This window comes from Calypte anna, chromosome 3 (genome assembly GCF_003957555.1).
Source record: "Calypte anna isolate BGI_N300 chromosome 3, bCalAnn1_v1.p, whole genome shotgun sequence".
Classification (NCBI taxonomy): domain Eukaryota; kingdom Metazoa; phylum Chordata; class Aves; order Apodiformes; family Trochilidae; genus Calypte; species Calypte anna.
The window spans coordinates 80,519,652-80,546,483 of record NC_044246.1 but is presented as its reverse complement, the minus strand read 5'-3'; the positions used below and the strand labels follow the sequence as shown (position 1 = coordinate 80,546,483).

The 26,832-nt window shown below is 40.1% G+C and overlaps 2 protein-coding genes across 5 annotated transcripts in view; one reads left to right on the top strand and one right to left on the bottom strand.

Moving 5' to 3' along the window:
- Nucleotides 1-288: 288 nt before the first annotated feature.
- On the top strand, nucleotides 289-10,726 carry PGM3 (phosphoglucomutase 3). 4 transcript variants are annotated; one of them, XM_008495365.2, is made up of 13 exons: nucleotides 289-462; nucleotides 940-1,145; nucleotides 1,772-1,956; nucleotides 2,457-2,524; nucleotides 2,841-2,974; nucleotides 3,130-3,325; nucleotides 5,111-5,268; nucleotides 6,309-6,392; nucleotides 7,139-7,237; nucleotides 7,562-7,678; nucleotides 8,315-8,437; nucleotides 8,982-9,155; nucleotides 9,784-10,726. In XM_008495365.2, the coding sequence occupies exons 2-13, from the start codon at nucleotides 942-944 to the stop codon at nucleotides 9,868-9,870; spliced, it is 1,629 nt and encodes a 542-aa protein (XP_008493587.1). In that variant the 5' UTR covers nucleotides 289-462; nucleotides 940-941; the 3' UTR covers nucleotides 9,871-10,726. The 4 variants fall into 4 exon arrangements, with proteins under 4 accessions (XP_008493587.1, XP_030302963.1, XP_030302962.1 ...); XM_030447103.1 differs by having other exon boundaries at nucleotides 289-473; XM_030447102.1 differs by having other exon boundaries at nucleotides 289-488.
- Nucleotides 10,727-10,740: 14 nt separating this feature from the next.
- Nucleotides 10,741-26,832, bottom strand: part of DOP1A (DOP1 leucine zipper like protein A) — a 60,692-nt gene continuing 44,600 nt past the window's right edge. The window contains exons 24-38 of the mRNA XM_030447101.1: nucleotides 26,387-26,442; nucleotides 25,772-25,876; nucleotides 25,039-25,105; nucleotides 24,575-24,719; nucleotides 24,251-24,330; nucleotides 23,565-23,674; nucleotides 23,251-23,400; nucleotides 21,925-21,986; nucleotides 21,117-21,269; nucleotides 19,907-20,043; nucleotides 18,465-18,520; nucleotides 17,385-17,549; nucleotides 15,445-15,574; nucleotides 13,475-13,534; nucleotides 10,741-11,335 (exon numbers count right to left, since the gene is read on the bottom strand). Of these exons, the coding sequence (XP_030302961.1) occupies nucleotides 11,030-11,335; nucleotides 13,475-13,534; nucleotides 15,445-15,574; nucleotides 17,385-17,549; nucleotides 18,465-18,520; nucleotides 19,907-20,043; nucleotides 21,117-21,269; nucleotides 21,925-21,986; nucleotides 23,251-23,400; nucleotides 23,565-23,674; nucleotides 24,251-24,330; nucleotides 24,575-24,719; nucleotides 25,039-25,105; nucleotides 25,772-25,876; nucleotides 26,387-26,442 (1,782 nt within the window). The 3' untranslated portion in view covers nucleotides 10,741-11,029. The remainder of the gene's footprint in view (nucleotides 11,336-13,474; nucleotides 13,535-15,444; nucleotides 15,575-17,384; nucleotides 17,550-18,464; nucleotides 18,521-19,906; nucleotides 20,044-21,116; nucleotides 21,270-21,924; nucleotides 21,987-23,250; nucleotides 23,401-23,564; nucleotides 23,675-24,250; nucleotides 24,331-24,574; nucleotides 24,720-25,038; nucleotides 25,106-25,771; nucleotides 25,877-26,386; nucleotides 26,443-26,832) is intronic.

Genomic DNA, 26,832 nt, shown 5'->3' with positions numbered 1-26,832 from the left:
CACACCCGCTGTGAGGGAAGCACGGCGGGGCTGGAGGGGTTGGCCGGGGGGGGGGGGAGTCGTTGAGGTGAGGGAATAATCATGGGGGTGGGGAGGGGTAACTTGAAGTGCGTGTGTGACGTCAGAGGGGTTGAGCAAGACTTGGCGTCACTCTGACGTCACCGCTGGGTTTCCGCGGGGGGGCGGGGATGATTGGCAAGCGGGCGTGGCGGGTTTGTGCCCGCCCACCGCGCTGCCATTGGTTGGACGTGGCGTGGGGGAGTGGCCACGGCGTCTCCGGAAGGGGAGCGTGGCGGTGAGCGAGTGGCCCCGGCGGGGAGCGTGGGGTGACGGCCTGGGGTCCCGCAGGAGTCCGGTCCCGGGAGCGGTGCTGGGTGGTCCCCGAGAGACTCTCAGCCGCGTTGGGAAGCGGTTGTTGGAGCAGCTTGCGCGCCCGGTTGTCCGGTCCTTCCCGGCCCGACGGTGGTTCTGAGGTTCAGGGGGCTGAGGTGTGGCGGGGATCCCCCCAGGGGACACTGCTGGGGGGTTGTGTCCCTGTGGCTGCGAGGGCTCGGAGGGGGAGGAGAGGCTGCTTGGGAACTCCGAAGTTAATACGCGGAGCCGTGGCCGAGTGCACTGAGTGGCCAATGTTAGAGTGAGAAATGGCCAGAGCCTCGCAATAACTTTGGTAGCATCCCTGGATTCTAAAGAATCGCGGCTCTCCTCACCTAAACCGTGTTATCCCTTCGGGATCTGGTGAAATCTTGTCGAATTCCGTTTATCTAGTGCCGTACTGGGAAGGGAGAGGCTCTGCCGTGGGTTGCCCCCCTTCACAGTCCCACTGAAGGATTTGCTACCAATAGCTTAATATCCCAATATCTCTGCAGGCTTCCAAATTAATTGAAGTGAAATGAATTGTCTGACTTGTCTCACCTGCATCTGTGTTACTTCCTTCTCTAGGAATGGATTTTGAAGCCCTTAAAAAATATTCAGCACTACACCCCAAGCCTGCTGGGCTGACACTGCAGTATGGCACTGCTGGATTTCGCACCAGGGCTGAACAGCTCGATCACATCATGTTCCGTATGGGCTTGCTGGCAGTGCTCAGGTCCAAAGCCCTGGTATCAACTATTGGTGTCATGGTTACAGCCTCTCACAATCCTGAAGTAAGAACAATTTTTTAAAAAAAAAAAAAAGAAAGTAGATGTGATCAGTCTGGGGGCATCAAAGCTCTTCATGGTACCCAGAGATAAGATCCCGAAGACACTTGGACCTGCTAAAAAGCACGTTTAGCCTGCCTGGTGTCCAGCACTGTTGAAGTTCATTTTCCCTGTACACACAGGTGTCATTTTCTCTTGCGTGGAAATTCTGTAACATAGGCAATTTGTTACACTGGCAAGCTAGGGGTACTCTTGAGAAGGGAGAAACTTCTGAACAAAATCTACAAGTTTCAAAAATAAAGAGATGCAGGAGTTACAAATTAAACATTTAGACCTCTGCTGCTGTGGAGCATTCCAAGTTATTAGAGTCTCCTGTTACGTCATTTTCATGTCAAATTTGCTTCATACAAAAATATATGGGGCAAAACATCAGTTACTTTATGTGCTGGTTACATTACCTTGTTTTGACTTGTTGAAGGTTTAAATAAACAGCTGAACCATTGCTTCCCAGAAATGCTCCACATTTAAAGAAGCAATATGATTGAGCCATGTGTTGGCTGTCTTCAAAGATATTTTGTTTAGCTTCCCACTTTTAGGCTGACTATCTCAGGGCTTGTTTTTCTTCTTCTAAGGAAGATAATGGTGTAAAGCTGGTTGATCCTCTTGGTGAAATGCTGCATCCTTCCTGGGAAGAGTATGCCACACAACTAGCAAATGCAGAGGAGCAAGAATTACAGAAAATAATAACTGAGATCTGCCAAAGAGCAGCAGTGGACCAGTGCAAAGATGCTTCAGTTTTTATTGGCAGAGACACCAGGTAAATACAAAATGCTGTAGATTTATGCTGCTTTTATGAAAGTGACAATGTTTTGTTCATGGATGCTTTTGGATGTTTATCCCTCCACAGCCAAATGATGTTGTTTGGGTTTTTTTTATGCCTAGTCTGCTACCTGACAATTTATTATTATAGAAAAAAACAAACCTTTACAATGTTGTTCCTGTATTATCCTCTCTGATAGTGATGAGAACTTCGTAGCACTGTTTTTGAACAGGATGCTTTGTGGGGAGTTTGGGGTTTTTTTTTTGAGAGGACCATGTGGTGTCCACTTGTGTTTAGCAGTTGATTTGCCTTTGGTGGCTTTTGTATTTCTTTATTGAGAGGCACTTACAATAGAAAAAGGTTTGAATTTCTTCATATTGAATCTAAGTCTACTGGCAGGAAGCTTGTACAATCTTTTTCCACGTGTGCTAACCCTTCCTATGTACATACATGAATGTCTTCTGCAAAGGTCATCAGTTGTATTTGTTGTTTTTCAGGCCAAGCAGCGAGAAACTGTCACAGTCAGTAATAGATGGGATCTCTGTTCTAGGTGGTCAGTACCATGGTATGTTAACCTTTTTGCAATTCTGGTCTGATTTCAAGTTTTTATGTTGAATGTGACTCTATTGGGTAGACCTAAACCAGTAGCCCAGACACTGTTTCCATTTTTGCTTGTAATGATCTTCTTTCAGGGTAGATGTATGGCTTCAATGCAGGATGAGGGTGTTTGTCTTTTACTAACAGAACTTTAAAAATTTAATGTGGGTTTCCTGCACTGTATTTGTTTGTTTATTTTAGCATGGCAAATATTTTACTGCTTCTAAAGAGGAATTAATTTAGTATTTGATTTCTGATGATTGGGTTCTTCTGTTTTATGCTAGATTATGGTCTGGTGACAACACCACAGCTACATTACTTGGTCTGCTGTCAAAACACCCAAGGGCAGTATGGAAAAGCAACACTGGAAGGTTATTATGAAAAACTATCCAAAGCTTTTACAGAACTGATCAAACAGGTGAATACTGGATGTTGTATTCTCCATGCAAATGTACAAAATTAATATATTCTGTTTCTTAGCCTGTTTGGCCAGAAGTTTTGAATTCAGCATGCCTATGGTGTGGTTTCACTAGGGCTATAAGTTCATTTTGCCCTTTCTCCCTTTGTGCTAAGTCTCCCAGCTCTGGAGACAGTCGGAGGCACCTGAAGATTGACTGTGCCAATGGAATAGGAGCCCTGAAACTGTCAGAAATGGAACCCTACTTTCCAAAGGAGGTGCTAATTCACCTGTATAATGATGGAACCAAAGAGAAACTCAATCACTTCTGTGGTGCAGATTTTGTGAAAGTTCACCAGAAACCACCCAGAGGTATGTAGTCAGTGATTTGTGTCCTTTTACCATCTAGCAATGATGTATCGTCTTGAGGTGAGTGAGCTCCCTGTGTCATGCTAAGTGACTGCATGAATTAATCTGCTGGCACAATGAGGGATCTGGCATGTCCCCAGTTTATGTTAATTTACATTGTTTGGAGGAGTGCAGTATATCTCTGATTGTCTGTAATAAATTTGACAGCCCAGTCCAAATGTTGAGCTGGTAGAGTTCAAAGATCAGTCAGGACTGGCTTACTGTTATTTACTTTACTTCTCTTTGTGCTATTTACATTGTGGGCTGGAGTTGTGGACACTTTTCCAGGTTCCTGAGGAAGAGCTGGAGTAATTAACAGGCTGATGCCAGCAGACACAAACCAGTGAGGAAATTATTATTTCAACCAGTTTCCTGCAAAGCACAGAAAAGAAAATCCCTGAAGTGGGGGAGCAGGCTAGCTTGGATATTTTGGTTATTTGGGCAGTGTTCCTGTCTGCTTGTGTAATAAAATGTTCCTGATGGAACATTTGTCCTCTGAAATCAGCCTGGAGAATGGTCAGCTACAGTTTCTGAGAAATGGACTTGGAGGTTAATGAGAGCAGCACTCTAAAGAAAGGCAAGAGGTGAACCTTAATGGAAGGGCAGTTCATTTCTGTGTGGCAGTGCAGTGTCAGGAGGTGACTGCTTCCTGGCTATTTATTGGTATTAAGCCTGGAAAGTTTTCGAGGCAGGTACACCTTGAGGTATTTTATAGCCAGCAGATCCACTCCTATGTTGTTTTTTTTTTCTGTGTGCAGCTCTTAGAAATCTTGGTAATGGTTGGATTGGAATGGGGCTCTTTTCTCAGTGGTAGGATTTGTGTGCCACCTCCTGTTGGGATTGGACTTCAGTGATGGCTTTGCTGGCATGGGGATGCATGCTTGTCTTACATTCTTCTGTGTGAAAGGGGAGATACAGGTCAGTCAAGTGGGAACAGAATAAAATTAAACAAGCCTGTAACATTTCCTGAAGAAAAGCATTTTTAATGCAAGGGGAAAATAATTAATTCCCATGTAGAGGGGAGGGTGAAGTATGTAACAGTGTTATACCAATAAAATGCAGTGGAAATGTGGATGAGATGTCTCTTGAGCTCTCCTGTGCCCAAGTGTGCATTGCCTCCACACCCCAGGGCTTCACAGTGTGCTGTGGCCTTGCTCAGAGAAGTGGAAGGGGAGAGCTGGGGGAGTGCCCCATGTCCAGCCAGGGTCAGGAGCTGCCTCTTGCTGCTTCAGGCTCCTGCTCATGTGTCTGCCAGGACCCTGGGCTCACTGGCTTGTTCCTGTGCACCAAGGGAAAGGGATTTGCCTTGGGCTGTGGGAGATGTGTGTGACTGGGTATGGTCTGTGGTGAGAACAGGGGTGGGTGTTCTTTGGCTGCAAGGTTTTGAAGTTTGCGTCATGACTGACATTCTGCACTTTTTTCCAGAATTTAAGAGGAATGACTTTACACAGTAGTTTTGGTACTGATTTTCCTACAAATCTGGGTAGAAGATGTGCCACAGTAAATGATGTTTAGAGAACCTGCATTTTCCATATCAGTATTTGTGTTACTGGTCTGGACATGCACTTTTCAGCTGCCATTCAGTACAACTTCCCTGCTTCAAGTCTCTTAGTAAAAGCAAAGTCTGTTGCAGGGTTTTTCCTGTGTCTGCACAGAGCAGAGATCATGCACAGCACATGAGATCCACACCAGGGCTAATTAAACATTTTTGTATCTTTTTCTATCCTTCTGTAACTCTGTGTGCACTAGGGCTAGACCTGAAGCCCAATGAGAGATGCTGCTCGTTTGATGGCGACGCAGATAGAATTGTTTATTACTATAAGGATGAAACTGGACATTTTCATCTAATTGATGGAGATAAAATAGCAACTTTAATTAGCATCTTCCTTAAAGAACTTCTTGCCAAGGTAACTTAAACATCTGAAATGAATGCTGACACTTTAATTTGTAAAGTCTAAAATAGTATAAGAAAACTGTGTTCACTTGTATGTATGCAGTCTTTCCACCTCTACCAATAGTGAACGTAGTTTAAAAAGAAATCAGTCCTGTACCCCATTGCTATGGCCAAAATGTTATTTTTACAAGGCTCTGAGTTCCATACCTCCAAATAAAAATCTGAGCATTTATGTCTTGGAACATTTTCTTAGTGGAAGAGAACTTTTCCAGTTTCAGTGTGACTAGTATTGATATTTAATTCTCTTTGGTTTGGCATCTTTCATCGATTATTCATTAATTTGTGGTTCAGTTCTTCCTTCAGCATTTCTGTGAAGCTTTATGAAGGCTGAGTATTCCATTCATTTGATGATTGCCACTGGGTTGTGGCACTCAAGCTTTCTAGGTCATCCTTCCAAACCCACTGTATATGCTGAGTAGCATCCTCTCCCTATAGGGAATAGTGAGAAAAAGCTTTTCATGTTCAGAAGTCCTCCTAGACTTGGTATTTGTGATATTAGACCTACACAAGGTATCCTGGTTTTGTTTTGGTTTAGTTTTGTTTTTTCTGTTAGAGACAAGCTCATTTCTTGCACTGTGGCAGTGAAGCTGGCTAGTGAGGAGAATTTGTGTTTGCCACCAGCCTTTGCTTGCTTAGCACTGGAAGCTTTGGCTTTCCTGCTTGTGTGTGGCCTCGTGTAACACCATGTGTCTGCCCAGTGTACTGAGCTTGCTGAATATGAAAAAAAGGGGTTTGGAAAGGCTAAGCTTGGAGAGCTCCTTCAAGGCAACCACAAACAAATGTGATGATACAAAAAGGCTTGAACAGAATTCATGTTGTCTTAAACACTGAGTAGTTCTCTGTGAGCTGGTTCCTTCCATGATGCCCAGGAGTTTTAAGTGCCTGCAGGAGAATGTATTTTAAATAATTCTGCTTATTCTCCCATTTATGCTACTTGTTTGGCTGTGTGCCTGTTAGACAGTAAAGACTTTGCTTTCTTCTTGGTTTACTCAGGTGGGACAGACATTAAAGTTGGCAGTGGTACAAACAGCATATGCCAATGGGAGTTCAACACGCTACCTTGAGGAAACACTGAAGGTATTCTCTTTTTTTATTATCTTTTTTTTGGGGTTTTTTTTGATGTTTTAACCTGATAGTTTTCTGCAAATGTTGTTTACCACAAATCTGTTCACTTTAAAAATAAATGCTTCTGTAATATGACTGCTAGGAAAAGTTAAACTGGGCTAAACTAAGTGACTCTTTCAAACCTGCATAGCAACTAAATTCCTTTTGGTGAAGGAGAGGCAAATGAGCAAAGCTGAAAAAGTTTTTCAGATTTTCTGAGTTTCAAAAAAGTAGCAAAAGCTAAACAAAATACCTTCTTAGTTCTGGAAAAAGTAGAGGACTGTATGTCTTTCTTTGCAAGACAGTGAGTCAGTGAAGGCTCATTTATACTGTGACACTGGTTGTTTCATATTCTGCAGCAGGCTAAATGTTCACTACAAGAGCCAAGCGATGGTATTTTTACAGTTTGGATAGAAATCTGGTATGTTCCCAGAAGCCATAAAATGCATTTTTTCTTGGTTTGGGGTTTTGTTTGGTTTATTTTAATTTTCATTATTTTTATATCAATCTTTGTTTCCATTTAAATGAAATGTTTTCAATTGGGTCTGCATAAGCCCAATTTAATTCTAGCTCTGGAGAGTCAGTAGTTGCAAAGCACAAGTTAGTTTGTGAGTCTACCTGGGTTGGTGGCTCAGTTCCTGGCACTGTCCCTGCAGTCTCTGTCTACCGTGGAAAGTCTGTGATGCTCTTTACATCCTGTGCGTGTCCTTGGGCTGCAGGTACCTGTGCACTGTGTCAAAACAGGAGTGAAACACTTGCATCACAAGGCCCAGGAGTTTGATGTTGGTGTGTATTTTGAGGCAAATGGACATGGTACAGTAAGTATGAGCAAGTAATGTGTAAGATCAGCCAATATGGACAAAATTTTAGCTGGGTTAGCTGGAGAATGAGTTTTATATTTTACTCTGCTTATACTTACTTACAAACAGGACTTTTCTTACTTTCTCTGAGAACAGCCTTTTTCTCCCCTTCTGTCATTATCACCCCATTGCCATCAACTCCTCTGTTTTAAATGGGCATGGGAATTCATGGTAGCAAACATTATTGATGGCTATTTGGGCTTAAATTGTAGAATTTTTTTTGCTTCATTGCTGTGCATATCTTAGGGCTGATCTTGATAAGCTTTCATCTTGTTATTCTAGGTATTATTTAGTAAAGCTGCTGAAACTAAAATAAGACAGCTGGCAAAAGAGGAGAAAGATGGTGAAAAAAAGGAAGCAGCAAAGGTGCTAGAAAGCATGATTGATCTCATTAATCAGGTAACAACCAAGAGAAACAAATCACTCTGTTGTCAACCATGTTTGTGAGTGCCTGTCAGGTCACTGCCAGGGACTGCTGGTGTCATGAAGAAAAGGGCAGAAGAGTCATTTTTAGGAAGGTGTAATACTTTCTAAAAGTGAATGCAGAATGCTTTTATCTGGTGCAGCCTTTCTTTGGCTTCAGGACCCAAAGAGCGAACGGGATATCATGGGAACATAGCAACAGCAAGCTGTAATCTTCCATCTCATGTTTTTCACTGACCTCTGAGGTATGGGAGGAGGAGGTTTTTTCAGTGTCCATGTCAACACAGCCCTGGAGCTCCATCTCAGCACAGACATTCTTCCTAATTCACAGCTTTAGGCATCCTGCCCCACAGCAAAAGTGAGGTGTGAGTCCTCCCGGGGAGAGGTGAGGACTAGCACTTGCTCTTAGCAGAGCTCTACAAGTATGCTGCAGTATTCCTTGCTACAGGGGTCAGTGTGGTAAGGAGGAAAAAACTAATTGGCAACACTGCCCTCACAAACACAGCAGCCTGGTTGCATTTTCACACCCCTGGGTGAAAGCTTATTGATTCAGTCATGCCTTTGCTTCTTCACTGCTGACTGCTCTGGTGTTTCTTCTCTTCCTGTTAACAGACAGTTGGTGATGCTGTCTCAGACATGCTGGTTATTGAAGCAATCCTGGCTTTGAAAGGTCTGACTGTGCAGCAGTGGGATGCCATCTACACTGACCTTCCCAATCGGCTGCTCAAAGTTCAGGTGAGTTACATGATGGCTCAGCTCAGGTCCCTGGGCTCCTGCTGTGAGCAACTCTTGATTATATATCTGTAAGCTTTATTTTAAAGCTGAACCAGCCCATTAAAGGGCAGAAGTAGGCCAAATGAGCCCTGAAACAACCCAAAGGCGGGAGCAGAATTTCACTTGGACTGAACTAAAAATGACTTATACAAATGACAAAATAATAGCCAATTATGTTATATGGAAAAACCTGACCAAAACTGTTCAAATTTTAACTTAGAATTTCTTTAACTTTTTGATTCAGTTCAGAGGCTGACCAAGGAGGAATGTTCAGAACTGACCCTTTTCCCAAACCAAGCAGCTAAATCCTATTAGGATGTGGTCAGTACATGCAGGGAGGTGGTGACTAAGCAAGTACCCTAGATTCTTGTAATTAAAACAGGGAAACTCCCAAATGGAACTCGAGCAACACATCAAAACCTGAAGTTATTTCTTTCTTACCTATGACATTTTTCATTCACACAGCTCCAGGAAAGAAATAAATCTGCTGTTTCTGCTGCTGCAGGTTGCAGACAGGAGAGTTATTGACACAATGGATGCAGAGAGGCGTGCAGTTACACCCCCAGGGCTGCAGGAGAAAATTGATGCACTTGTGAAGAAGTACAAATTGTCACGAGCGTTTGTCCGCCCATCAGGAACAGAAGATGTAGTCAGAATATACACTGAAGCAGACACACAGGTCAGAGCTTAAACATATCCATTCCATATACAGCTGTTTAAGTTAAACAGACTTCTGCTTAGCATTAGGTGACAGAGAAGCACGTCTAAATGCTTGGCACTTGAGTGCACTTAACAGGTGCTGAATTTGGAAAAGATGACTTAGTGATCACAAGAAGTCTCTTCAGATTTTCTTTTTTTTTATAAAGGTGATGTTTCATGTTCTCAGAGTCTAACTGTTAAAGTTAAATGTTATAACAGCAGACTTGACATTGGATTATTTTGAAAGGAAAAATCAGCCTTCTGAGAACTCAAGGTTAAAAAGACTACCAAGGTTAAAAAGACTACCATGTAACTGCATGGTTTTTTAAGAGGTAAAATAATCTTTGGCTGCTGTTAAGAATTGGTCTACATGTGAACTTAAGGTTCAGGAAAAAAACACCACGATCGTGGTCCTGCTCTCCTGCCCTTCACATGAGCCTGTACACTTCTTCCTGCCAGCGTGGCAACAGTGACAGAAGATACCTCAGGATGACACAGCAATATAGGAAACAAAGCATTTGCAAGAAAACACTTGCTTTAATATGGCATATTTGCTCTAACCTTCTCATGCTGACACCAACATAACTAACCTTTAAAACATTCCACAGGAGAACGCAGATGCCCTTGCCCATGAAGTGAGCCTGGCTGTTTACCATCTCGCTGGTGGAAGAGGAGCACCACCCCAGCCTATATAACTCCTGTTAATGACTTTCTAAATACTCCTTTCTTTACCATTTACTAGCGTGGGCATATCCAACCCCTCCTGAGTAGCCAGGATTAACCAGAACCGAGTGGAATATTATTCTGCTTATTCTTTACCTTTGTTAGCAATTTACCGCTGAACGAGATGTTCTTGCTGCTCAATATTTTCCCATTGTAACTTCTGAGGCTGAAATGAGTGACTCACTGACAGTTAGAGGCCTGGTCATGCCCAGAAGGAATTCTGGCTCCCACCCGACTTAATTCATCAGTTATTGTCACGCTGTGCCTGAAGTCTCACTCCCACACCCTCAGCACCACTGTGATAGTGGCATTTGACTCATTTGTTGTGGCCGTGCTCGCAGTAGCTGCAGCACAGCACAGGGCTGCTGAGACTTAATCCCCACCTCCCCACAGCAACTGAATCAGCTGTGGGCAAACAGGATAAGGCAGAGGCTGTCGCTGGTCTTGAGATTCAATTCACCTCAGTTCAAGGACAAAACAATATAATCAAAGAGCATTTGTAAATAACGGCGTATTATTACAATAATATCTTCATCAGATACTTCTGTAAAATTAAAGTATTGCTTGGAAGGCAACATCCAGTAATACTTCTTATAATCACTTTTAAGGGAGAAGGGAAAGAGACAAGTTGGTCTTCTGTGTCTCTTACTAATGGGCTGCAATGTTTTGAACAAATCAGCACCCTCCTCTGCCTATTTTAGTTCAGGTTATCTACCTCTGACAAACGTGTTTTCCATTGTAGTCCTGTATTAACTCCTGGCATGATGGCATCTTCCAGATTGCTAAAAAAGCACAAATTCCAATGATAAAATGACAAAAATAAACTGGAAACAATGTGAAAAAATGTCCATCTTGTATTTTTTTTTTTTTTTTTTGAATTTGAAGACAGAAATCAAGACAACAAAACATGTACTGTAAAGAGTAGGCACCATAATCAATATGAGCCACCAATATTTAAACTTGATTCAGGCCACATCCAGAACTTCTCTTATTTACAAGTTTTTAACTTAAATAGAACATTAAGTATTTCATTACATACAAAGTAAGAAAAGAATACTATACAACTGGGAAAGATACAGTGTTTCATTTAAATAGTTACACTACATATAAGATGAATAGTACCAGTTTGGTTCACGTTTTTATGATGCCTTCAAGAAAATCCTTCTCGACCATTTCTTCTATCTTTTGTCTTGCTTTGCTGGAGAAGGTCTTGAGGTTCTCCATTTTTATGTCTTTACTTGGAAAACAGTTGGGATAAAGGACAGGGCTCCCTGAGTGTCCAACACTTCTGCTTGTGACTTTGCTGTTAAAAACTTGGCTGAGTACATTGAAGAAAGGCAAAAGCTGCTCAATGCTGCGAACAGTGTAGATGGTTAAAAGCAAGTGACCTGGTTCCCAACTTAGTGTTTTCCCTGAGCCATCCTCCTCTGGGTTTTTCTGTAAATACAAGACAAAGCAGAAAAAGCACAGATAAAACCAAAAGACTAGTGTCTAGACCAGTGATTTTTTCTGTATTCCAAAAAACATTTGTTCCATCAAAACATGTGCTGGAGGTACAGATTCTGAAGCAGATCTCCTGCTCCTTCCCTACCCACACCTGACAGCAGCAGTGGCAGGGAGCATACAGGCTGGCTCCTGACACTAATGGGAAAACTGCCCTGGGCATCTGAGTCCACTGCCTTTACCCAGGGCTGCCCCACTGCCTGCCCTGCTGCCCTGCAGAACTGCTCCTGGGGCAGCATCCTGCTGGCTAGCATCAGCAGCCCAACTTGGTCATGGCCCATCCTGCAGCTGCTCAGGTAAGTTTTGTGCTGCTTTCCAAAGCAGGCTGGTCTCTGATAACACTCACATTTCACCCTGCTGCCACAGTTAGTGACAGCAAATACCAAAGGAAGTTGAAACAGAAATGAAACATTTTCACTTTGAGGATAGAACGCAGAGTTTTCAGGGAAAGAACAGCAGTGCTGTTTTTAGTATCAGAGAGAACACTTGAAGGCTGAGCAATCACTTGAAGTTGTACTCAGAGGATGATGGTTTAATTACTCACTGCATATTCTCATAAGACCTTAGTTATGCACCTTCCATTTCATGGGGTAAGTGGGGAGGCACTTTCAAGGGAGAGAATTTCAGGAACCCCACTAGCTAAAGCAGATGCTCACAGGCAGTATCAGTACACAGTGCTGGAACCCTGTTTAGGCTTGCCTTAAATACCTGCATCCTAGAATACATGAACACTAGCAATCAAACACTAGCAATCAGCTGCTTATATGGTACTTGTCACTTACTTCCTTTTTTTTTCCCCTTCAAGTCAAAAAAGCATAATCAAATGTAGACAATAAGGTACTATGAGCCCTGGAAACACCCAGAAACATCTTGCTAGGACTGTTAATGACAAACCCCTACAGGAGAATTTCTACCATGTAGTGCAGTACCAGCAACATTGGTGTTTATTCTGTAAGGAACCAGAAAATCAGCAAAGAGGCCACATCCAGGAGAGCCATCTCCCGATCAGCATCTGACCACTGCCTTCTTCCTGCTGCCCTGGTAGCACCTCTGCTGAGGTGGGGGTCCAAAACCTCTGCAGGCTGCACAGCTCAGCAGGGTTTGTAACAGAAGGAGAGTGAAGGGGAAAGAACAGCAGGAGCAAAGCATAAGATAAAGACTACTGACTGCACAGTCTTTGAGCAAACATTTTCTGCCAGGGATATTCAGCAAATACAGTTTTTGTCATTTAAATGAAGCAACTGTCTTGCAATTCAGGACCCTACATGACATTCGCTTCACAAAAAACATTTAGGATAAAATGAAATATGAACATGTTTAATATTTTAATCAGGTGTTTGGCTCACTGTGACAGTTTACTATGCTATAGCTCTACAAGTCACAAGAAAAAAAAGGCTCACAATGAACTAGAACAAGGGTACAACTGCATTCCAACCCAGAAGGTGGCATTGATGCCTTCTACTTTTAATGAAATAAGGTTTTTTTTTTAAGTTTCTCCTTTAAAACCTTCACACTGGATTCACAGAAGAAAAGCTTTTCATTATTGGTTCTCTACTGCTCTTAGTATTACCCAGTGATAAGCACAGACTACATCCAGCACCCACAAGTGTCAGTGTTACACAGCAGCCAACCAAACAGGGTGCACATGTAAATACAATTCTCTCTCTGAGCAACAGAATACAATCCATCCAAGCCATTTCTTCATGGCAGTATCTGTTAATCAAACAACACTAACTCCTCAAATACTTGAGACAGCAGTTAATTTGACAGAAAATGATCTTGCTGCTTGGCAAGAATTATCTAATTTTATAATGATCTGTGACCATAATTCTTCTTAGGACTAATAGTAACTTTTTAGATTTTTTTAAAATGTAGGAAACCAGCTTAAAAATATTTTTTTTAAGTTATCTATAAAAACAAAGGCACTTATGATTCTTTCACTTTAAAAATCTCTCAACTTTGTCCTCTCTCTCTCAGTTCTTACTGAAAGCTAAATACTGCTTGGGGCCTTGAGGTGATGGTATTATTATGGCAAGCTTGTTTCACAACTCAAGCATCAAAGGCCACCCTCACCTGATGCTTGGCCATCTCCATTCCCTCCAAAACCACCGTCTTAAAGTCCTCCTGTTTGTCCTGTGGAAGGAAAGAGGAGAACTTTCAGACTCCATTTCAAAGATGAAAATAATACTTTGCCATGAAGGCCGTGCAGTTGCTTGGTTGGGTGCTGTGCTTCAGCTAGAAAAATCACCCACCCCAATAAGCCCATGGTCCAGAAACAGCAGACTCTGGAGCTAGTGAGGCCAAGACACTGTTAGACATTAACAGCACTGCCAGTTTGTTCCTCTGTTTATTGCCAGTATTGCCAAGGGAGGTTTCTAAGCACATTTCCTTCAGACAACAGAGCCTGAGTAATACCATACTACAGGAACATGAGGATTAGTCAGGGTGCTTGTAAAGAAAATTAAGATCCACTGGAATGTTTTGCTCAAAACCAGTAATATTCCAAGAAAAACAGCTATATGCAACAGTATTCTCTGCACAAAGAAGAAATGGCCTGGAAGTCAGTATTCATTACCTCACATTTATCTCATTATCACACCTCTAGCTATGGTTCACAGTGTGCAACTACTCCCGTGACCGAGGGGTTCCAGAAATTCCAGGAGGATTTCTATATTCTTGAAGCATACTATGGAAGTCCTGACTTCTGGCATCTACCTCAACACAGCGTACTTACCAGTACATCATCTGTAACTTATGATTTATGCAGAGTGGTTACTTCAAATGTGACAACCAGCAGCTATAGCACACTACACTGAAAGTCAGGGTTAGAGGCTATGTCTGATTAGCAGTTAGCTAAAACTGATTATACCTTTTTACATGCAAGAAGAGAAATTTAGTCTCCTTGTGGTTCAAAACCAGTAAAATGAAGAATGTAGATGTGCTTCAGATACTTGTTTTATCCCTATGGTTACAAGCCTTGCTTAAATACTTCAGATCTGCCTTCAACTACGTTATCCCTAAATTTTATGCAGCCACAAGTTTCTTTACTCAGTGAAAACATTCAATAGAGTAGCTACAGCAAGCTGCTAGTGTTACAGCCCTGGCCATACCATCTATTTGGAGGGAAACCCAAGAATGAAACTTCAAAGCTTTAGTCCATATGGCTTTGAACTTCTTTCCTGTATTCATGGCTGACCCAGCAACCTTTCCCTGTGAAATTGCCCACAGGAACTCCATGCTTGCAGCAGGAGTGGAGAAGTATCTGACAGCAAAATTTTCTTGCAGCAGAACAGAACTCCCTGGGACAGGGCTTGGCCAGATTTCATCAGCTTTCTTAGAGGACCAGACATCCACCCCACCCAAAGCAGGATTTTAATATATCTCATGCACCAACATAATGACAACCCTTACTCTGCACCCAGCCTACAAACTGTGCAGCCAAGATTTCCCCAGAACTGCTTCCATTGCTCTCTGCCTTCTTCCATTCATTGTAACTCCTTCAGGGAAGAAACCCAGCCCTTCCTGATTCTGCACAGTCTCAGAACCACTGGTTCTGTCATTTTTAGGAATGCAACAGTTTTCTAGATATTTAATTGTGATTATTATTATTAAACAAAAATGCTTTTCTACTTAACAAGTTAGTTATACTAGTATCAACATATATGACTGGCTACTTCAAAGCAATGTTGTGTTAAAATATATTAGACACTGAAGCACATTTTACTTTTAACTCAAGTAATACATATAATAATAACTACAAACTCCAAAATTACTAACCATGGAATTTTTCTGGCCATAGCAGGTTTGAGGGTGTTTTTTTGTTTGTTTCTGGTCTTTTGGTTGTTGTTTTAATATACCTACATGTGGCTTTTGCCTGATGCTAACTTGAAATTACTCTGGGGGTCATCTCCCACACCAGATAAACTCCTTTCCAATCTTCACCGATTTAAAAAAATTAAAGATACAAAATGAAACAGTGCTGCAAGTTACTGTACAGGAAAGATTCCAGTGAAAAGCAAAACTGGAAGAAGAGGGTGACATACCTTGGCTTTTTTCCTCAGCAGTTTTGCTAGGCGCACCACGTAGGGTTTGAATTCCCTCTGATGTGTGCCCTGTCTGCGAACTTCCAAGCCTGAATCATCTGATGCTTCTGGAATAAAAGCCCAACGATACCTGCCATGAGATAACACAAGCAGACATTAGCCTTACTGAACATGCAAGCTTTTCTGCTAGATCTAAAAACAGGAGTGCATGAGGAATTCTAGTTAAGTATCAAAGAAAGAGGGGAGGGAAAAAACCCAAATCAAACCCCCACCCTCAAAAAAACCATAAAAACCAAAAAAACCCCACAGTCTTTGATAAGAGGGAATAGGAAAGGCAAATTCTGAAAAGCAGGCAGTGAACATGGCTGAGAATGTAGCACTGTCTTTTTCCTAAAATATTTAAGAATGCAAGAGTAAGACAAGGCAGGGAAGCTAAACCCAGCAGTATTCACATCTTCATTGTGTACACCAAAACTGAATGCAATTCTGAACTATAAAATATGTTACTTACAAAATGTTGTGGCACATTTGAAATGCTTACTGTAGCACACAAAATGTAATCAATATAGTACATAGATAATAAAGCAATTTATATTACCTACTCATAGGCCAATGAAAACAAGTGGACCATCCATGCCACCCCCACAATCCCTTGCTGAGCTGCAAGGACTTGCTACTTGCATTATAAACTATAAAGCAAATCAAAGTTTCTGTCCTTAAAACTTCAATCCACGTCTCTATGAGACTGCTGTAAATGAGAGTGTGACTCAGCATGACTGCTGATGAGAGCAAACGGGTTTAATTTGTGCCAGGGGAAGTTTAGGTTAGATGTTAGGAAAAGTTTCTTTACTGAAAGAATGGTGAGGTATTGGAATGGGCTGCCCAGGGAAGCAGTGGAGTCGCCATCCCTGGAGGTGTTCAAGAATTGTTTAGATGTGGCACTCCTGGATATGGTTTAGTGGTTGTGATATTTGGAATTACAGTTGGCCTAGATGATCCTGAAGGTCTCTCCCAACCTTAATGATTCTATGATTTTATACTGTCTTTCCAGAAATGTACATTAATGACCTAAAAAATGCCAGGTTGGCTAAGAATGGGGATTAGGACATCTTGGAGAACTGAACAAGAAGTATGAGCCAAATTCCCAGAAAACAAAATAATTACAGGAACCTTCTTTATTAATATTAGCTAAAAGATTAGCTTTAGATTTAGAAATACAACACAGTGAGCCTCTCTTAAATAACACGATGATGAGATGTGACCAAATTTCTACAGAGCTGTGCCAGGGCAGCAGCTCTCACAAGGGCAGCATAAGGAGAGAAGATACTTTCTTTTGTCCCTTGTGGCCTCTCATTTCTACAGTCTCCAGCAAATGTCACTTTGTTTTGCATTATTTTTTCCCCCAACAGAATAGGATTGCAGAGGCATTGAGCTTTGCACACAGGAACACTACTGATCAAGGAAACCTACTGGGTCCCCTCCACAAGCAGCTTTGCTGCAACATCATCCAGACAGATCAAGGAGTAATTTAAGTGAGTCATGCTGTGACAGCATACAGTCAGCCAAACTTCTGTGTTAGTCACTGAGACATGTGGGTGTATTTCAAGTTCTTAGACATCACTGCAAGTAAAAGCTTCAAAAATAAAAAACACTTGAATTAATCAGTATTACTGATTAGCTCATCAGCACAGAGAATCTCTTGCCACAGGCTAAATCAAATCACCCCAAACTCATTTAGTGTACAGCATCATTTGCTCTGGGGACCAGCTCTGGGAGGGAATGAACGTGGAAGGAATGAACTGTGAAGTTCATTTTTCTGGCCCTGAAAGAAGGCAAGAAAAAGAAAGGAAATACAAAGCCAAAGATTTTTATACTCTAGAATTTTACCAACAGGCATGGACAAACATCCAAAAACTTAAGTGACAGTGTCTTCTACTCACATCTGAAACTGAGGCAGGTTTTCAGATGGTAAAGCTAGAGCCAAATCCAGAAATTTGCAAGCAGACAGGTACAGGTTCAACCATCTCTGGCTATTGTAGGATGTAGAGAAACCATTGCCACCTGTGTATGTTGTCTCCAGACCAGCAACAGATGGGCCAGAAGTTCTAAAATAAATTGCAGCATGCAGGTGAGTCAGAATAGCCTTCTACCAATAGTGGAACTTCATCTTTTTTTCTTGCCTTTACAAACATACAACTCTCCATTTAACAGCTTAATCCTGAATCCATAAATCAAACCAGAATACTGAGAGTCTGACCTGTGGGTGGGATTTTGGATGGTTTTTTTACATTTTCATATATATCTAGATAAAAGATAAAATGTCAATACAGTGTAACATTAATTATGTCTCTCATCCCCATCAGACATCCAAATTATGAGAAAGTTTAAAATTTCCAGTCATGTAAATATTGCTTCATTCTAAGGAAAAATTCTTTTAAAGAACAAAGGGTATCTAGAAAAAATAAGTGAAGAACAAGACTTTGGCAAATAACTCCCTGTTTTGTTAAGAGTTTTTTGAGAAATCTGCCTCTTTTGCTAGCATTGACTGAAATTGGATCACATTGTGCAGAAGGTGGAGGGGATAGAAATGGACAACAAAAGAAGAAAAATTACCCATCTCATCTTTATGTCTCTCTAACAGTAGAAAGAACAACATATTTATTTAGACAAAAATAAAAATGCATCAGCCTATATAAGTGTATGGCATAGTAAAGCTATAAAGTCATGTCATATTTTAATTGCTTAATGCTTAATGTCATTTTAGCCAGGAAGACCCAGTAAGAAAAAACATACTTGTATTGCACAATTTACCTTAGTGGTTTATAAGCAATCCAGCAGTGACACTTTTGTCCTGAACACTATGTCCCTGATACTGAAGTCACACTGAACTTCCCTTTACCTTTCCTTCTTATTTGAGCTTGACAAGTCTAAGACAAATTATTTTACAGTGACTCAACTGCCTGTCAGCATGCCAGAAGACTGTTAATCAAGTTAAACAAGTGGGAAGTTGGTAAGTTTACCTGGAAATGTCTTCATCAGCAGTGAGCTCTTGTTCCATCAGTAAAAACACTTGTACCTGAAAATCAAATGCTACATTTAATACCGTTTTTTATGGACTGAGATTCAGGAAAAAGCTGTAGAGGGATCTGAGTAATAAGCCTTCAATGATCTGTTCAGAGTTTTACTTCTATTCCTAGATGATGAAATAATCTCCTGAACTATGAGTGGACACTGGCACCCTAAAGCTCTTTTATCCCTTATATACAGCCTGAGTAGCACAAGGGCCATAAGAAACTGCCTCTTTTATGGTGAGAAAAGTTCTCAGAGGCTAATCCCCTCCATTACTTAGAAAGAGAGCAAGACCTAAAGGAAAAAAAAAATTATGCAATTTAGGCAACTGAGCAGTAAATCTCAGGTGTCAGTTCCCTGAACTAACACAGTCCTACCCACTTAAAATAGTGCCAGAGCTGTCAGAACTTGCTGATACCCCCTGGCCTTCACACAAGCACAGGAATCAGCCAGCCACAATGAGCAGAAGGAGTTTCCTAATATTTATCCTCTTGACAGGATCAAATGAAATGCAGCTGTTGATAAAGCAATGCATTTGATTTCTAGAATACTTTATACAGTTTTTTTTCTGTTGATTAGGTCAGTGGTTAACTAATGGCTAAGTCAGGCAACTACAGATACAAACAAAAAAAAAACCAAAACCAACCAAACAAACAAAAAAACACAACACAGCAGTGACTCAGATTTGATGAGTTTGCCAGTTTCTTGGGAACTCCTTGGCTAACAGGCTAAATAGGCCACAGGATGCACCAATCTCCCTCCTACATTCCTAAAGCTGAAACCCAAAAGAATGTACCAAATGGCCAACAATGGAGAGTCCAAAGACAGCAGTAGACAGCAGCTTGGAAACAGATGTTAAGCAGAGTAAAACAACAGAAAGAATAAAGCTGACATGAGTTTTGTATAAATCTAGTTACAAAATTTGAGGCACAATGTGATCTGAATGACCATCAACAGCCAATACAACATGGATTCTGACTCCTCCTTCATGTGGCTCCTCATTCTCTTTGCTGGGGGAAGAAGGCTGAATGAACAGGGAACAACAAGCAAAGCATGAGTGGAAATGCTGAAGAGGGTACACAAACGAAGGCAGAAACTTTACTGAGTCTGTAAAGAACAATAATGGCAAATATAAATTAAATTCAAGAGATATTTGAACAGCTTAAATAGCACAAGCCAACAGATATTCTATTTGATTGCAAAAAGAGAGACTTATGCACTATGAAAGTAAGTCAGCTTTCAGTTCGTGTCCACAGTACATTGGACAAATGTCCACTGGACATTTAAATACACAATACCTAGAAGAGATTTACTTAAAGACGTTGAGGGGGAATGAGGTTGTGTCTCAAACTTACACCACTCTTCCAGATCATGAATGCTATCTGCAACTCACCAGTTCAGTGATCATGGTTGGCCAAAGTGAGGTAAGGTGCTGAGGAGACATTCTTAAAAGCAATACTCTGAAAAACAGGAACACTTGGGAATGAAGGGTGGGCACCTGTGGCAAACGGAGACTTTCTACCAGCCTTTCTGAAACAAAAAGACAAGAAATTTTCCTCAGTTCAGCATAATTCCAACTAGTGTTTTCCCTTATTTACATTAAATTTTTACATTTTGAAGTGTCTGCCATGTTACTGCTTCATTACTTAGCTAGTTTTATTCTGTTAACATAGAAAAAAGGTACTTTCACCAAGCAACTAACAAAAGCAAGAAACCTCAAGAGAGTGAAGTTGCATATTTTGATTAAAGTTCTCAACATAAATGCAGTAGTGCATCTCAGAGTTTTGCTCATCTTGTGCAGATTTTCACTCATCACAAAAAGAGGAGTTAACAAATTCCAACAATGCAACAACACCCTGAACAGCTAGGATGTATTAGCATTATTAAAAGGCTGATTCATAAAATTTTTCAATCAAACCAACACATGCACTTTACAGTTCAGACCAGTGAAACCATGTAATATTTTGAACATAGTAAACTCAGCTACTGATTTGACAACAAAAAACAAACCCAACAAAAATGATGCAATTAACTCTTCATATTGAGGAAGAGACCAGTGTACACCTTGGTAGCACTAAAATAAAATTTCTTTAGAAGCTGCAGCTCTAGCTATTTTGATCATCTTAGATTAAAACCAAGCAGCTCCCATTCCCAATCATTTAGTGTAAAAGGTTACTGGGAGAGATATTCTTTACAGATAAATAGGACAGACAAACAGAACAACAGAACTAACAGCTAAGAAGCCAAGAATTCAAAACTTCAAGGTCAGCCTTTCTATTTATCCCTAATTGATACGTGTTTATTCCTTGGATGTTCTTGTCAAAACACATTGCAGGTATCCAAGGACATTGATCACAGTATAAAATGGCAGGTCAGTGAAGTAATCTGGATAACTGGCAGTCACAAAGTCTGTGTATTTTGTAATTACTTAAGACTGAAATTGTTCTAACCAAAATCTGTAGAAACTTTGCATCTAATGATGGATTTGGTACAGCACACTGATACTCCAGGTGGCAAATTTACCTGCTGTTACCCTGTTATACAAATATTCCTCAGTTAACATCAGAGTCCAGAACTCCACTAAATGATACATTTTTACTGACCTTGTATGTCTGGAAGGTATTTCTGGTATTGGTCTATCTCACTACTAAAAATTGCAAAAGCCAGTCTCTTCAGGAGCATAGCACGCTGTTCCAGCTCTGCATCCCGATTAGCAAACAGATTGAGAGAGCTGCTCTGAGCCACAGCCACCCGTGCTGAAAGAGAAAATACATGGCTTAGGGATGAACATTAAGGTTTCCCTTCTGGTTCACTTTAAGAAATAAATAACACTTGCTTTCATTGCCCTAATGTACTTCAAAAGCAGATGTTAAAATGCATGTCCTGCGATATGTATTTTTAACTACAGTGACTTAAAACATGCTGAAAGACAATTCCTAAGTATACACAATAGCACCTGGGCTTGGGGGCTTCTGGGAGGCAGTTTAGCCATTTGTTTTTCTTAAACATAATGCTCAGAAGATTGGAATGAGCAGAATCAATTTTTCCTTAAGCTGAATTGGTGCCAGATCTTAAAACAAAGCCAAACCAAAACCAAATCACAAAAAGACACACCATCATGGAAACAAACAAAACAAACCAAAATCTAACAAAATCCATCCCCACCCACTCCATTTAAACAACTTTTCCATATAGGGAAAATACCCTGTGTGTCGATATGGCCCCAAATTCTCTCAGTTCAAGATATCTTACTTATGAATCTCCAGAAACAAGTTACTGAAGAAAATATGAAAACTGCTTAATATATCAAATAGATTGGAATAAATGTTGAACAAATGTTTTATTAAAAATATTTTTCTTCCCTTTTTTAACGTTTCCCTTGCAGCCACTAGTACCTCAATAGATACTTACTCATCAAATCTCTGAATGTGGTTTTGTCATGTGTCATCAAATTATCCATAATAGCTCTCCAACTAAAAGACAAAGATTGGAGACAAATCAGAAAAAGCAAGCATAAAGCAGGAATTTACATGAATACTTACAGAGCTTTTTCTGTTCTTTAATTAAGGCTGAGGCTTCCAATCCAAGCCCTCTGTTACCTAGATCCCTTTTACTTGGTGCAATTTGATCTAAAACTGTATGTTTCTTGAATCTCCTTCTCAAAGAAAATAAGGGATGCCCTCCAGAGGGAATTTGACAGGCTAGATAGGGCCTGAGGAAACCTCATGAAGTTCAACAGGGCCAAGTGAAAGGTCCTGCACCTAGGTCAGAGTAACCCCAAGCATGGCTACTAGCTGGATAGTGAGTGGATCTAGAGCAGCTCTGAAGAAAAGGACTGGAAAGTATTGGTGAATAAAAAACTGAGTAAGATGACAATGGGTGCTCACATCAATTGTGACCAGCAGGTCACACAATTCTCCCTCTCTAGTCCACTTTTTTGAGACCTCACCTGGACTACTGTGTCCAGTTCTGGAATCCTCATCATAAGAAGGACATAGACTTTCTGAAGTGAATCCAGGAGGGCCACAAAGATGATCAGAGGTCTGGAGGACCTCTCCTATGAAGACAAGCTGAGAGAGTTGGAGTTTTTCAGCCTGGAGAAGAGAAGGCTCTGAGAAGACCTCCTAGTGGCCTTCCATAACCTGAAGTGGGACTATCAGAAAGCTGGAGAGGGATTTTTTACAAGGACATCTAGTGGTAGGATAATGGGGAATAGTTTTAAGCTGGAATAGGATAGATTTAGGTTGGATTTTGGGACCACATTCTTCACTAAGACGGTGGGGAGAGATGCTGAAACAGATTGATGAGGGAAGTTGTAGCTGCCTCCTCCCTGGAAGTGTGCAGGACCAGATTGGATTTGGGCCGTGAACAACCTAGTCTGGTGGAAGGTGTCCCTGCCCATGGCAGGAAGGTTGGAACTAGATTATTTTTTAAGAACCTATTTCAATCCAAACCATTCTATTATTCTATAAAATGTTAACCAGTTTTTCCTCAAAGAAAAATGACTTCTAAACACCAGATACTGAAGCTGAAAAAAAAATAAACTTGTGCATAGAAACATACCTTAGGTAAGCAAGTTTCACTTATCATGTGGTAATCTAAAACAGAACATCCCCCTTTATTTCTCTCAATAGAGAACTGTTGGAAAATTTTGTTCCACAGCATACATACTCCTCTGTAATAGTATACATAAAATTTGTAACAGACATTGACATAAGCAGGTAAAGGAAATCTTACTGGTTAACACATGAAGCATCCATCTGGAAGAAACTAGAATCCATGAAGAGGTCAAATGCTTCCTTTTTCCATGCTCTCCTTGTATATTGATACCCACTGAGACTGCTTAATAACTGGACACAGGCTCGATAGCTGGATGCATTGTGAGCACTAAGGAAACAAACAAAAAAAGTCAACAATGAAACAATTTTGAATTGCTCCTTTATAAAGTCTGATAGACATCTAATCCTCATCATGCCTTCAGCTTCAGTGTCATTCATCAAATTTCAGCTGTCTGCAACTATCTATATCAGTTCAATAAATTGCAAAAGTACCTGTGATTACGGAGGTAGGGAACAACATAGTGCATAATATTTACAAGCAAAGGAATCACCCTCTCTTTTTCATCACTGTAGAAGACCATATCCAAGAGATGAGCCAAAACCTATAAAAGGACAGCAAGATATGTTATCACTTAGTCTTATATTCCTTTTTATCTGCTACTCAGCATTTTTTGTATAATGACCTTTCATAAATGTTCAAGTTTATTACAGAAGTGATCAAATTTCAGGTACTATACAAAATCCCAAGTACAAATATTCCATAATTTTAAAAATAATTGTAAAAACAGAAGCAGATGCACCTGGGCAAAGCATTCTAGAGTCAGTGACAATGAAAAAAACCCAACCAAACGAGCAAAAAAAAACAAATAAAAAAAATTAAAGGCTGACTGATTACCAGCACTAAATAACATAGCAGTTACCACTAATAACACACAAAGTTTGCCAGAAAAAAATTTTCTCCTGCACTATACATCTGAAAGATCATGCCTCACAGTTATCCATCTCTCTGAAATTTTATAACTGGGTTAGTAATAAAGTTTTATATATTGTTACACAACAGGACCCAGAATCACTTGTGTTTCCTGTGAAATCTTTTTCCTCAAGGTTCTAGGCCAAAGCTCTTAAGATATAAAAGTTCATTATAATACAGTATTTATTACATCTGACGAGACATTTACCTCAGAAAGTAAGGTCAACGCATGGACACTATAAACAGATGGAGTTATGTTTGAAGTTTCCATTGCTGGAGACAGCATATCTAGAAGAATAGTAAAAGAAAAAAAATCCAGTTAGTTTTCTTCAGTCATTAGTTATCTAAAAAGCACATTTTAATAGCATATATTTTGAAGACGTGCAGACTTAGCTTATACACCATAAAACTCTAAGAGGTGAAAAATACTGAAACATTTTTAATGTATTCAAATGTAATAAAGCTGTCCTCTTTGCTGATTTTGGCCTGCTAATTGATAGTTTGTTTAAACTAAAGATGAAAATCAAACTACCTTCAACATCTGACTCTAAATTGTTTCCATCAACCATAATCTTGGGGGAAGGCTTAACCTCTAAGTTTCTTCTTAGCCAAGTAGTCTGCTCCAAGGAAGAGCCAGCAATTGCCCCAATAGCATCCACGATCTTGTGTGTTACATCCTGGAAAAAACAAACAAACCAAAAAACCAAAAAATTAGCACTCTAACAACTTTGTGCAGAAGGGCTGTGTATGTATTGTCCTGATGATTTTTTGTAGAAAATCTATGTAATTAATTAAGTATAGAGCTTTTTTCAAATCACTTCTGTTCTATATTACTAGTGACTGATAACTCTACAGAAAATTAGAACTCTTTCAACAGATTATAAATAGTACAAAGTAGATGATAAAGAGTCATTTCAGAATACAGAACTGATAGTACATTCAAGCATTTATCATTCAGTATTTTCAAAAGACACATAAGTATAACAAATGCCTTACCTGGAGATCTCTTTGATCTTTCTTATTCTCTAGGCTTGGGTTCTTCATAATGAACTCATTTAGAACACTGAAAAAATGTAGAAGTAAATATGGATTTTCTTCTCAGAATATATTATTCAGTAATTTTAAAAACTAGGATAAATCTGAAAAAATTGATATGCGTGATACTAAACCTAAAGTCATCTCTTCTTATCAGTATTACAGAATACATGCTTTCAATTTTCTAATTTAATTTTGATTGTACCACAATAGTTTGTCAAGAACACGTTTCACTAGACTATACATAAAGTATCTTTAGAGACAGTTTACTAGGGAAGATAAATTCCAGAAATTCAAGAAAATGTTCCTTGAAGCTTTTTACAGAAAATCATATTCAACATTTTATTTCTAACACTCCACAAACAGCTTTCATGATAGGAATTCATCTTTTTTAGTGGGCTGTAAATCCACACATACTTAAGAAATAGCTGTTGTAGTTACTTTCTAAGAAAAACCAGAAACTTAAGCCTACTGTTCAAAGAGCATGAATTACTGAAATAATCAGTAAAGTAAAATTATGGCTTACATCATATTGTAATATAAAATTTATTTAATAATTAACTTGATAAAAGCCACAGAACTCAGGCAACAGCTCTGCTGCTCAGAAGTGATAGATTTGAAAACACAGACACTTCAGTATGGCTTCACACATGTTTAAGCTTATTTGGAAATTGCAAATGCCAAGAGCACTTACCCAAGTATGAGGAATTGTCCCGGAGCTGGAAGACCAACCTGGATAGAATCTTTTAATAGAAGCAGCAGTGCTGCCCAGCTGTCCACTAAGCTGGTCACTGGAATCCTAAGACAGAGAGCAGTGGCAATGAACACAGCATCACTTCCCTCAGGTACTTCCAGTTTCTTTTCACTTCAAAATTCTCTGATATTGTGAATCATCAAATCATCATTTATAGAGATTTTTTTTTTTTCATTTAGGATTAAGTGGCTCCATCAAGTCATTAAGAAAAGGAGGAAGGCTGAAGAACAACATAGTCAGAAGATATGTTTTTCAGGCCAGGGCTGAAGTGGTACCAATGAGTAACAACACAATAAAGACAAGCATTCCTGGGGCAGATTCCCTGCAAGATGTTGAGGGGTAGGGGGATTGAGCAAGAAAGATGATGCAGAACTAGGGAACCTGCAAAGTATATGCCTTTCTTTTTTATGACACCTGAAGTTCAAATCCATTCTTCCTTCACCATTTATATTACACAAGCTATTTCTCATCCTAGGAATTATAAAAAGATATAAAATATTCAAACTGTCCATCCCCTTCTTGATGACAGAAATAAAACTTAACTTCTTGTCCTACCTTTGAGTATAAGCATAGAAAAACTGCAACATGCAGACTTCCAATGAAAGATGTTTCTAGAAAAAGATATGAAATGTGTCACCAGGAGGAAGAAAGTTTCTTTTTTTCCCTCATTTACCAGTGTGAAACTGACAATGCTGTACTGTAACTGCAGTGTCTGAAGATAAAACTTAATTAATTAACAGGATATTACAAATGTCCATTTATACATCTCTCAGTAAACTTAATTCTTCTTTTTCATAATCTCTCTTTTCCCCATTGCCTTTTCCTACCTGAAAAAAAGAAAAAAATCAACCCAAAGCTTTGGGTTTTCCTAATGTAAGCAACCTCTCCCCCATGGAACACGGTATATTACAGAAGCAGCAAACAGGATCTTGGAGTTCATTACATGGACTTCAGGAGGCCTGACTTCCCTCCTAAAGTTCATGCATTTATTAGATATGGGG